The 12,222-nt window shown below is 43.5% G+C and overlaps 1 protein-coding gene across 6 annotated transcripts in view; it reads left to right on the top strand.

Annotated features, from left to right (window-relative positions):
* The first annotated feature begins 528 nt into the window (after positions 1 to 528).
* The window catches only part of NPNT (nephronectin), a 68,577-nt gene continuing 56,883 nt past the window's right edge, over positions 529 to 12,222 (top strand). For 3 of the 6 annotated variants that reach the window (XM_088660484.1, XM_035111819.3, XM_088660483.1), the window contains exons 1-2: positions 864 to 1,085; positions 6,792 to 6,892. In XM_088660484.1, the coding sequence (XP_088516610.1) occupies positions 1,015 to 1,085; positions 6,792 to 6,892 (172 nt within the window). In that variant the 5' untranslated portion in view covers positions 864 to 1,014. Of the gene's footprint in view, positions 1,086 to 6,791; positions 6,893 to 12,222 lie in introns of all 6 variants that reach the window. The other 3 variants (XM_035111823.3, XM_035111821.3, XM_035111820.3) reach the window with 3 other exon arrangements.

The raw sequence follows: 12,222 nt of genomic DNA, 5'->3' as shown, positions 1-12,222 counted from the left end.
TGACCATTGGACATGCTGGCTGAGGCTGATGGGAGTTGTAGTTCAGTCACTTCTGGAGGACCAAAGGAGGACCTGCAGGACAGCTGCATAGCCTTGCATTGCAGGGGGTTGGGCTAGATGATCCTCAGGATCCCTTCCAGCTCCACAATTCTATGATTCTATGACTCAAAATGTGTTTTGAGGTGTAGTTCTGATTTTATAATATATTTATGGAGTTCTCCCATAGCATACAGTGCTGCTGCTGCTGATGAAACGATAACAGAGTTCCAAAATGGTCCCTGTTTGGTAGAAAAATAAGTTCTCCGTTGCGGTGCTGAGAAGTCTGCATCTGCGATTGTTTTTATAGATGGAGATGGTTTTGAATGGTTTTAATTGCTGGCTGTTTGTACGGTAGGTGCTTTATCACTCCCTGGTGGGAGGCAGGGAAGGACAGAGATTTAATGAATGGTGGGGAGGAGGGGGGGGGAGAGGAATAAGTAAAAGAAACAAATAAGAAGTTCCGCCTCCCAGCCTGCGCTCCTCATCTCCGCTGCCAAAGGAGAAAGAGCCGCGGGGGAAGGTGGCGAGGTTGCGCTCGAGCGCGCCTCTTTCGTTGGTGAGCGGCAGCGCCGCCTTCAGAGCGCAGCGTCTCCTTCGCTTTAGGAAGAGGGAGGGAGGAAGAGAGTGAGCGAGAGAGTGAGAGAAAGGCAGGGACGCAAGAGAGCGAGAAGGGGGCTCCCTCCTCCTGTTGCTGCTGCTAGTGGACTTCTCTCTCTTCTTCCGCCCATCCCTCCGCCAGCCAGGATTAGCAACAGCCCCGAGGGCACCCGGAGTTCAGTTTACAACGCGGGCTGGGCTGGGAGCGCCTCCGCGAGGAGAAGGAATCCGTGCGCCTTCGCCCTCGCCGCCTCGCATCCCTCCCCAACCTGCTGCCGTCGTTTCTATTGCTAGAGACGCGCCGGGGCTACTCTCCTCCCTCCTTCTTTCTCTTTCTCTCTCCGTCTCTCTCTCTCTATCTGTCTTCCCTTCCCGATCATGGATTTAACCCTGAGGTTAATCATTCTGTCCTGGCTCTACCTGGAGACTTTAGGGGACTTCGACGGAAGGTAAGCGCAGACTTTGGACACTGGCTCAGGGACGGACGGGCGGGCAGATGGATGGGGAGGCGAGAGAAACCCAGGGCGGCGGGCGGGCTCAGGCTTCTCTGGGGAACCTGGGAGTCCCAACTTGCCAGCCGGGGAGACTCGTCGTCGTGACACATTCTCCCGACGCTTCCCCGAGAGGTCAGCGCTTTTTCCGGAGTGTGCAAGGTACTATACAGATCTTGCGCTTGGCGCGCTCTCGGCGCTCGAGAAAAAGCACCCGCGGCAGACGCACCTGCAAACCCCAACTGCAGAGGGCACAGGAGCATAATTTAATCAGGAAGAATAAGGGAAGGTGGAGGGTTAGTTTGTTTCCCTTTTCCTCCTAATGATAACTGAGCATTCCATGCAGTAACTAATTATAAGGATTACAACAATCCTGCGAGGCAGGTCAGTGTCTCCTTGTTGCAAATATGGGGCATCGACACACAGAGAGATGGCTTGTTTCACGGAGGAACGAGTCAAATCAGGGACTTCTGATGCACAATTTAGGCTGCAATCTGATGCCCATTTGCCTGGGAGTAAGATCCGTTGATTTACTTCTGAGTAGACATGGCTAGGATTTCACTGTCAGTGTCACTACAATAGTTTTCTTGGCCTGGGGGGGTGGGGTGGCTGCATTTGTAGCAATGGGTTGTTTTCAATCCTATTATTTATAATACTGTAGTATTGATTGTTAAACACAATCTGGGTGTGTTTTATTTGAAAATAACTTCCATTTTTGTTTGCCGGAACTTGCCTTTGAGTGTGTGTGTGCACAATTGAACTCCTAATCTAGACCGATTCTTCCTTACAGGCTTTTAACTGTAAAATCAACTAAGAGGGTGGATTCCTGTTACTTTCCAGGTGGCAATGATTTAGTAGGGGGTTCTAATCTGGATTAGGAATTGTACTGCATATGAAACCAAAGGAAAATTGCTCTGGATTAATTGATCGGAAGAAGCACAAGGGTGTGTGGCAGTCATATCAATGGATGTTGGCTACATTCCATAGATTTCTTTTTCCACGCTACTTTTGACACATCTCACAAAAGGGAAACATATCAACAAGAACTTCAGAATAAAGTATATTGATTATTGTGCTGTGTGTGCATTGGCAACCATTTCCCCTTTATCTATGCAGAATTGTACAGATTGTCATAATTGAATAGCTGAAACCTCCAAAACTCATTTATGTATATATATATATATTTACAATGGTGCAGAGAAGGGACAGCCCTGAGGTGAATTGTGTAACCAACATCAAGTCTGCGAATATTCATAATACCCCAAGTACTCGTGTGTGTGTGTGTGTGTGTGTTTCCCAGACATACTTGTGTAGCTGCAAAACAGGTATCTAAAATAGGAAATAGAAAACCTGTGAAATCTAGGGTTAGATTGCATTCCCTCATGGAATGTACTGTACATACTTCACTCGTGTGGAGATGTGAGATAGACAAGCTTTGACAGGTTTGGGCAACCCAGAGTTCTTTATAACTTTATTACTCAGTTGCTACTCCCATGCAAAATAGCCTATAAAAGATTAAAGCCTAGTATATTTAATCTCTGTCTGATTTATCAGGTAGATCATGGCTATTGTGTATTTTGTATATAAAGCCATCTCAATTTGAAATTTGTGGTGAATTGATGACTGTTGCAAAACAGTTTCCTTTTTAGATGCTATGGTGCACGCCGGCAGTGGCAAGCAAATTGACTGGGAGGCGTTCGTTTCCAGTGGAATCTGTTTAATGTTCTCCAAGGAAAAGATGCACACCTGGAAATTTGCCTCATTCATTGACTGGAAATGACGAAAGTCTGCAAACTGATACGGTGTCTCTTTCTTAAGGAATTTAAGAAGACACCTGGGGATAGTGAGGTGTAGCCAACCCTTTTTGTATATAGTTTGGCAGTCAATGTAATGAGCTCCTGTGGCTTTCACAATACTGTATCTGAAATTTGCATGTGAAACTACACCTAATTTGGAGAAGCTTGCACATACAGAGGCACTTTGTATTATTTCTACTCTGCATTTTAGCAAGCCATCGTAAGTTGGCTAGCAATAAACATGCTTATAGCAATACAGCAATGATATAAAGAGCATGTAATAAAATGGCACTGAACTAAATGGGGCGCACCAATAAGATGCTCACGCTGCCCTAAATTTGCCTCTGCCAGAGGTAGCTCGGTTGTCTTTCATCCTTTTAAGCAGTATGGAGGGTTTTTACCAAAGGTTGTAGATCTGTGTGGAAGAATGATTGACTGGAAATGCTTCTTCCTTTTCTTCTGTGTAAAAGAAATACCAGAGACCCTAACAATAGTTAGGTTCAACTAGTTAAGCCACATGTGCGAATCCACCTTATGCAGTTGCCTTGATTGAGTTCTTTTTATATGTAAAAATGGTAGTTACTTGTGACCTAGATACTGTACAGTGTGTGGAGATGGATACCCAATTGAATACTCATCCAGTTGAAAGTGATGAAGTGTGCATGAGTGAAGTCTGTATGTGCATCTGATGTGCATCTGATTAATGCCCACAGTTCCTAATAATACACATTCAGAAACTTATTTTCATGCATGCATTTCTTTACCTGGACTGGATATTTATGCAGCGCTGTCTGTGTTTGAGTATAATGTTAGATCATGATTTAGTGTTATGTGAAAGAGCCTAGAGGACTTCAACTTTTCTCAGGCTTGCACATTCCCTTCTCTCTCCTCCTCCTCCTGCTGGGAGGAAAAGTTCAGAAGCATTCATTTCTGCTTTTAATTAACTGCGATTTGTTGTTACATCCTAACTGGTTTTTAACACTCGCTGTGGTTTAACAAGCTAGCTCAACTACCCATGGTTTTAAATTGGCTTGTTCGGAAGCCAGCCATAGTTAATGTTGAATGACTATCCTCAGTTCAGATGAAATGACAAACTGTGATGAATGAAAACAGAAAGCAAAAGCTTCTGAACTTCTTATCCCAGCAGTGCAGAAAGGGGAGGGAGGAGTGTGAGAGCCCAGATTGAGGCTAGGCTCATTTACATAGTGCTAAACTGTGGTTTAGCATTGTGTTTGAACACAACCATTGAGTTTCTATTTAGTAAATGTAGCATGAGAACTAACACAGTAACAGCAATTCCTGCAATTTCTTCTTGCTATGTGCCCAATAATCCATTTTACTTCACGATCATCTGGATCTGCTGGATGGCTTATTTTTTAAAAATCCCATTTAATATACAAATCCTATTTTATAAGTTAAATAAGTCAGAAGTTGATGTCTTGAGCACAGAGTCAGTGAATCAGTATACTGAGAAGACTGCAGCTCAAGTTTAAACATGAATCTAGATAAGTGAAATGTGAAAACGAGTGCTGAAGAGCTGGAATGTGTGTGTAATTGCTACAGCTATAATATGTCAAAATGTGATGAAAAACTTTGATGCAAATTAGGGAGTAGGTCATGCAGAATGCAGAAAAGACTAAACAGGATCTTGCATGAAAAGGTCCTTCCTTTAACTGTGCTTTTCTCAATTTGTTTAGCAGTTGACATTTATCTCATATGGACACTTTGCTCCAATAAAGTATGTTTTATTCCTACTTCATTGTGGATTGCAGTGTAGTGTAGTGTCGGGGTCCACAAATTCCACTTGTTCATGGTAGTCAACCCAACATTTGTGGTCACCAGGATTCCATCTCTTCCCCAAGAGTGGTATTTTTATTGGGTTCTTGCACTGCTGTTCTGAAATTCGCCACGGTGTTGGGGACAATTCCACACCTCAGTTGCTTCAAACTCGGGAGGAGAGCTGGAGATGGTCACAGTTGTGCTGCAATTCCAAGGTGCCACAAGAGTCTCAGAGGTACAGGGCAACCCACAAGAGGCTCAATCACCTCCCACATCTTGGAGATGGAGAAGAAGCAGGGGAAATAATCTTCTGAAGTCAGAACGTGCTTCAAATGGGTTTGGAGGAGAATAGGAAAGTTACATGTATATATGTATAAGTTTTATCGGTGTCGGTCCTAAGATCATAGCCAGGACTTGTCCTGTGGGGATGTCATCAGCTCTCCAGATGTTGCTACATCTGAACTACAACACCTGGTTTATAACTTTAGGAATATCCCTGTGGGGCATAACAAGTTCCACTGAGCACAGTATCATGAAAGAGGGGGAAGGATCAACGCTCAGTGGAAGATCATCTCCTTTGCATGTAGTAGGTCTCAGTTTCAATCTATGACATCTCCAGGTAGGACTGGAAGAAACTCTGGAGAACTGCTGTATCCGTGTTCTGACTCGGTATAAGAAAGCTTCCTGTGTTCCTAAAAGAATGTATGAGAGCAGTGTAAGAGCGGTTGTCCAAGCTAACAAAAGACATGAGTCTCATTGGTAGTGGGTTATACAGAGCCTTCGGTATCCCCCCACCCAAAGCTAAGAGGGTGCTGGAACCTTGGCCCATCCCACTGTGACTAGCCATGGTTTTGTTGAAGAAACATGGAGCAGAAGAGACAAGCATAGAACAAACAGAACCGAGGGATGGTTGGCTATTCACGCAGGGATGCAAGGGAACGGGATGGTAAAAGCTTCTAAGCATTATGGAGGAAGAAGGTGGTTGTTTAAAATTCAGACCTTGCGAAGGCTGTCCCATACAAGTGCGCAGTTTTGTCCATAGGAGCTCCACTGGCTCTGAAGATTTCATGGCACCATTACAACAACCAGGAAATGCTTTGCGATATCTTTGATTTTAGGGCATGTGGCTACATGGTAATGCCTAATAACATATGGTAGTTTCTCCATGCTTTGGTTCTGAGAAGCCTCCTTGTCAGGGTAGTTATTGTGTGAATCTGACCTAAAAGGAAAGCTACCGTAAAGGCATGATAAAGGTATGTTTCTTATGATGCAACACTTAGGAAATGGGTTATGTCAGGCATCCCCAAACTGCAGCCCTCCAGATGTTTTGGCCTACAACTCCCATGATCCCTAGCTAACAGGACCAGTGATCGGGGAAGATGGGAATTGTAGTCCAAAACATCTGGAGGGCCGAAGTTTGGGGATGCCTGGGTTATGTTAAGCGAAGAAGAGATGATAAAGGAGGATATTTTAGTTAACCAAAATATCTACATAGAAGCATGAAGAGAGAAAACAAGGGTGCACTCTACCTTTTGAGGACAGGACAAGGAACAATGGCTTCTGAAAAAGATTTCAGTTGGCAGGAAGGTCCATTAATCTTAACCTTTGCAAAACTGTCTCACACATGCATGTGCGTCACTGATTTTCCCCCTGCCCACTTGACAGCTGGCAACTGAACAAACATACTCCAATGAAAAATACTGCCTCTGAGTTGAGATGAGAAAAATGGAAAGTTCTGTTATGATGCTATATCTGCATAATCATCAAGTGATAGCTGTGGTATCAAGCAACGTCTTGCAGATGCACCACCGCGAGCTCGTGTGTCTGAATACACCCGAATCCTGCTTTAAAGTAATAGGTGCAGTTCAGTGTACTGGAGCGAGTTGTTAAGGAAGACACTAATTGTCTCCAGTGGAAATTTTTCAATCCAAAGGTTTTAGAGGCCTTTTTGTCAAGAATCCTCTAAGTATAGGATGTCAATATTGTGTCACAGGGCAGCAGGGACTGGGCTAGATGAGCTGCTGGACTCCTTGCAACCATGTGTCCTTATGTTCATTCTTTTCCAAATTTATTTTTGGCGTTGGTGCAGGTGGCCCAGGCAAATACTTTCCACGACTGGATTGTGCCGTTTTGGAAGCAGAGTCGACTGCTGCTGGGGCTGGGCTCGTCACTCATGGGGCCAATGCCAACGTGAGTATCACCTCTGCTGGGGCTTTGAGCCTTTTAAAACAAGGCTTGTTCCTCTCTAATAATGGCTTTCATATAATCACAGACACTCACATGATGCAGGGCTTATAATGTACATGGGGCTTTTGCTTTCACCTAGAGGGACACTGACAGGTTAAGAATCTTACCCATTTTAAACTCCAGATTTCCATATTAATAGTACTGTAAGTTACGGAAATTAAATGCAGCATTAAACCAAATGTATGTTCATTTCATTTTCCCCCCAGCATTACATTTGATTCAGAGTGTTTTTTCGTTTCTGAAAAAGTTTATCTACATAATTTTTGTTTGTAGATTAACATTTTCTGTTCCCAATTTCCAAGAAAGAAAAAAAGAGGCAAAACGTATTGCAATCATAAGCAGTTTTTAGCTGTATATTTTGTTCTTTAATAACATTTAGAGAAGGTTAAGCAAAAACCTTTCAGAAATATCCTTACTGAAGTTAAAGGGAAAAGATTAAAATAAATCCTTCCCAGATTATGCTCCTGTATTTAACCTGACAGTGTCTCGCGGTGGTACATATATTAATAACATTTCTTACTTTCTCATTGCCCTGTCAACTTTATCAACTACAATTTCTGAAAAAGAAGCATTTAGCTAGAAGCTATAGAAGTGATGGGAATACAGAAATGCTGGCTTTCAGTTGAATTGGAGAGCTGACCAAAGTAGCCAGATATAGATTGCCATGTTTTCTGTTGCCTTAGTTGCATATTTTTCTATGTTTGCACCAGATTAGACCCATGACTTATCTCACAATCACAGAATCATAAAATAATTAGAGTTGGAAGTGACCATGGAGGTCAACTCCCTGCTCAAGGCAGAGATTACAGTCCAGGATGCCTACTTGACACCTAGCTACCCTTTGCTTGAATACTTCCAGAGAACAGGAGCCCACCACCTCCTGAGGCAGTCCGTTTCACTCAGGGTCAGTGGCACAACAAGGCAAGCTAAGAAGACATTTGTCTTGTATAGCAGGTGGAGAGGATTGGTGACCTGGCACATCTCTCTCTCTCTCTCTCTCTCTCCACTTACTTGCCTTGTCACCCACCTGCTGGCTCTGCTTGTGCTCCCAGCTACCCCATTCAGTGTTGCTCTCCACATTCTCTTCCTCCTTGCCTCATTCTGAGGAATGACAAAGGGGGTTGTTTCTCTGAGGCATTCCGGGCCTGGCAAGTGCCAGTGTTGTACAGTGGTACCTCGGTTTACAAACAGGTTAAGCGTACTTAACCTGAAGCGAACTTTCCCACTGAAAGTAATGGAAAGTGGATTAATCTGTTCCAGACGGGTCCGCGGAGTACTCACGCTGAAGCGTACTTAACCAGAGGTATGAGTGTAATTGGTTCCGAAAGTCCATACTTAACCTGAAGCGTACTTAACCTGAAGCGAACTTTCCCATTGAAAGTAATGGAAAGTGGATTAATCTGTTCCAGACAGGTCCACGGAGTACTTAAACTGAAAATACTCAAACCGAGGCGTACTTAAACCGAGGTATGACTGTAGTTTGGTGCAGCAGCAGCTATAATAATAATAATAATTTATTTTTTATACCCTGCCCATCTGGCTGGGTTTCTCCAGCCACTCTGGGCGGCTTCCAACAAAACAGTAAAATACAATAATCTATTAAACATTAAAAGCTTCCCTAGAAAAAGATGTTTACAATGAGTAACTTTAAACTTTTAAAAGTTTGAGCAGCATTTACTCAGCTTGTTGCAGCAGCGGTGGCAGTGCAGGCTGTCTCCTAGACACCTCACCCAGAATGCCTTGCTCTGGGGAAGGAGCTCCATGGCCCTTCCTCAGAGTGAGGTAGGGAGGAGGCAAAGGGGAAGGCAGGAAAACTGGTGCCGCCGCCACAATAATGTGGTGGCCACATGAGTGGTAGTAGGGGGAGAATGGAGCATAGGAGGAGAAGGGGTGGTGGGGAAGCGACAGTGATGGGGACTAAGCAGATGAGTGGGTGATGGGAGGAGGAGAACCTGGCAGTGCAGCCTTTTGGCACCATGGATCACTGCCCTGTTGTGGCAAAGGGGCTTGAGTAACTCAGAGAAGCTATGAGCTATGCCGTGCAGGGCCACCCAAGATGGACAGGTCATAGTGGAGAGTTTTCACTAAATGTGATCCACCTGGAGCAGGAACTGGCAAGCCACTCCAGTATCCCTGCCAAGAAAACTCCATGGACAAAGACAACAGGCATATAAAAGTTATGACGCTGGAAGATGAGCCCCTCAGGTCGGAAGGCATCCAACATGCTACTGAGGAAGAGCAGAGGACAAGTACAAGTAGATTCAGAGCTGATGGAGCGGCTGGACCAAAGCCGAAAGGTCGCTCACTTGCGGATATGCCTGGAAGCGAAAGGAAAGTCCAATGCTGTAAAGAAAAATATTGCATAGGAACCTGGAATGTAAGAACCATGAACCTTGGTAAGCTGGATGTGGTCAAAAATGTGATGGCGAGAATAAATATTGACATCCTGAGCATCAGTGAACTAAAATGGATGGGAATGGGCGAATTCAGTTCGGATGACCATCATATCTACTACTGTGGGCAAGAATCCCGTAGAAGAAATGGAGTTGCTCTCATAGTCAACAAAAAAGGGGCGAAAGCTGTACTGGGATGCAATCTCAAAAATGACAGAATGATCTCGATACGAATCCAAGGCAGACCTTTTAACATCACAGTAATCCAAGTTTATGTACCAACCATCGGTGCTGAAGAAACTGAAATTGACTAGTTCTATGAAGACTTACAACACCTTCTAGAAAGGACACCAAAGAAGGATGTTCTTCTCATTATATGGAATTGGAAGGGAGTCAAGAGATAAAAGGAACAACTGACAAGTTTGGCCGTGGAGTTCAAAACGAAGCACGGCAAAGGCTAATAGAGTTCTGTCAAGAGAACAAGCTGGTCATCACAAACACTCTTTTCCAACAACACAAGAGACGACTCTACACATGGATATCACCAAATGGGCAGCATCGAAATCATAAAGAAGGCTGATCGCCAAAGAATTGATGCTTTTGAATGAAGGTGCTGGAGGAGACTCTTGAGAGTCCCATGGACTGCAAGAAGATCAAACCTATCCATTCTGAAGGAAATCAGCCCTGAGTGCTCACTGGAAGGACAGATCGTGAAGCTGAGGCTCCAATACTTTGGCCACCTCATGAGAAGAGAAGACTCCCTGGAATAGACCCTCATGCTGGGAAAGATTGAGGGCACTAGGAGAAGGGGACAATAAAGGACAAGATGGTTGGACAGGGTTCTCGAAGCTGCCAACATGAGTTTGACCAAATTGCAGGAGGTAGTGGAAGACAGGAGTGCCTGGCGTGCTCTGGTCCATGGGGTCATGAAGAGTTGGACACGACTAAACGACTAAACAACAACATGTTTCCACTATCCAAGAGCTCTTACTACTTGGAAGCTTCTCCTAGTGTTTTTCCTAAATCTGTTTCTCTGCAATTTCTATCAGTTGGTTCTAGTCCTGCACAAAACAAAGCCTGTGGCAACAATAAAAATGCAAAATCTGGCACGCTGTAGTACATTTCTTCAAGCATCAATCTGTCTTCATTATTGTGATGGAATGCAGTTGGTTGCAGTGTGACATTTGTGCTTCTCTCCTGCCACAAATTGAGGTCTTTATTGGTTCTGCTGATTGATGCTTCACAGTTGACAAATCTAATTAGAATTTTCACTTCTGTACTCTTAAGCAGAAATAGGTGCAATCCAACCAGAGTTGAACATTTCCGTCTCCCACTGTTTCTAATGGAAAAGAGTTACACCTAAGCTTAATTTTCCCATTGAAATAAACCTAAAGGAAAAATGCTTAACTTAGTTGGCCAATGAACAATATTTATTTTTCTTTTTTTAAAAAGGACCCTATTTCTCAAAACATTCCAAACCATTTAAATGCAAACCTAAAACATTTCAATTCACAAATATCTTTAAACAAAACAAAGTATAAAGGGAGGAAATGGAAGAAAAGAGCAATGCATTTATACAATGCGACTTCTTCTTCCTCTGCTTAAGTCCCCATAGATTCCATAATGTGTTTGGGAAGGTCCCTCCTTCCATTCTCTGGAGCAGATTTTGAGGGTGCTGAACACGGGTGTAGCCAAGCATCAAGTAAAACAATAGAAATACTTAACTAACTGACCAATCACATGGGTTCTAACTAAAGTCCCGCCCCCCCCAACAAAAAACCTGGCTCCACCCATGGTGCTGAGGATCTGCGGCGGGGAGGAAGTTCCATTGTGCAAATGGAAGTTTATTCTGCTCATGTAATAACAGCTTTGGATACATTTCCTAGAAACTCCACTGAAGTTTCACATAAAAATAAACAATTCATATTTAGTTAGTGATGTAAGCCATGAACACCATTACTTGACATCAATGTAATAAATGCTGGTCATATGATTAGCAAGTTGTCAGGAATAGTAGGATCCAGTAATATCACTTTCATTTGGCATTATTTCTTCTTATCCACAATAAATAGGTTACCAGACTATTATTTTCCGAGCCACATTAAATGACATTTTCTTTGTTACCCATTTAGCCTCTTTAAAGACAGAAATAAACCAATCTCATCTCTTCTGAGGGGAGAAGGCATGTTTTATTCAAATTATTCAAGAATACCATTTGTGGATCTAAGGGCAGATAATAACCAGTGGTTTTGTGTAATTTATTTTTAAACATTATTTAAAAATGGTCACCGGAGCCATTCCCTTAAGGAAGAGCAAACAAAATTGCAATGATTAACAGAGAGTTACTTGAGATTTCAGCTGTGTTTTAAGGAAGATGCCTATAAGAAGAGTAGTAATTGTTCTGAGAATGATCCGCACCATCTTTGTAGCTGCTGTTATCCCTCTTAATATACAGAACACTTTGCAGATCCCATTTCATTTCCTCTTGCAGTAACCCTGCGAAGGAAATCACCATTAACTATTGGGCAAGTTTGAAAAATGAGTGACCTGCCAAGTTGAATTCAGCCCACTAAAACTATAAGGTGGCTTGCAATGTGCTTGGCAACATCTCTCCCCACCCCCCAATTTTTCTAGTCTCAGGTGGGCAGCAAAAACAGGTTTAGCGAGTCCCTAGTGTGCTCCCATGCATGACTGCTGGGCTGTGCTCGGCTTAATGGGTCAAAAGTTGTGCAGGCCTGTAGGTGAAAGAGGAGTCACACGGCATCATGGTGGGTGGAGACGGCAGGAGGATAGAACCAGGATGGAGATTGTGCATCCCACACTGACTGGGTGCTGCTTATTGCAGGTGCAATAGGCCCCTATCTGATGAGAGCGATTCAC

This window comes from Zootoca vivipara, chromosome Z1 (assembly GCF_965207765.1).
Source record: "Zootoca vivipara chromosome Z1, rZooViv2.hap1.1, whole genome shotgun sequence".
Lineage (NCBI taxonomy): Eukaryota > Metazoa > Chordata > Lepidosauria > Squamata > Lacertidae > Zootoca > Zootoca vivipara.
This window is presented reverse-complemented; position numbering and strand designations above follow the sequence as displayed.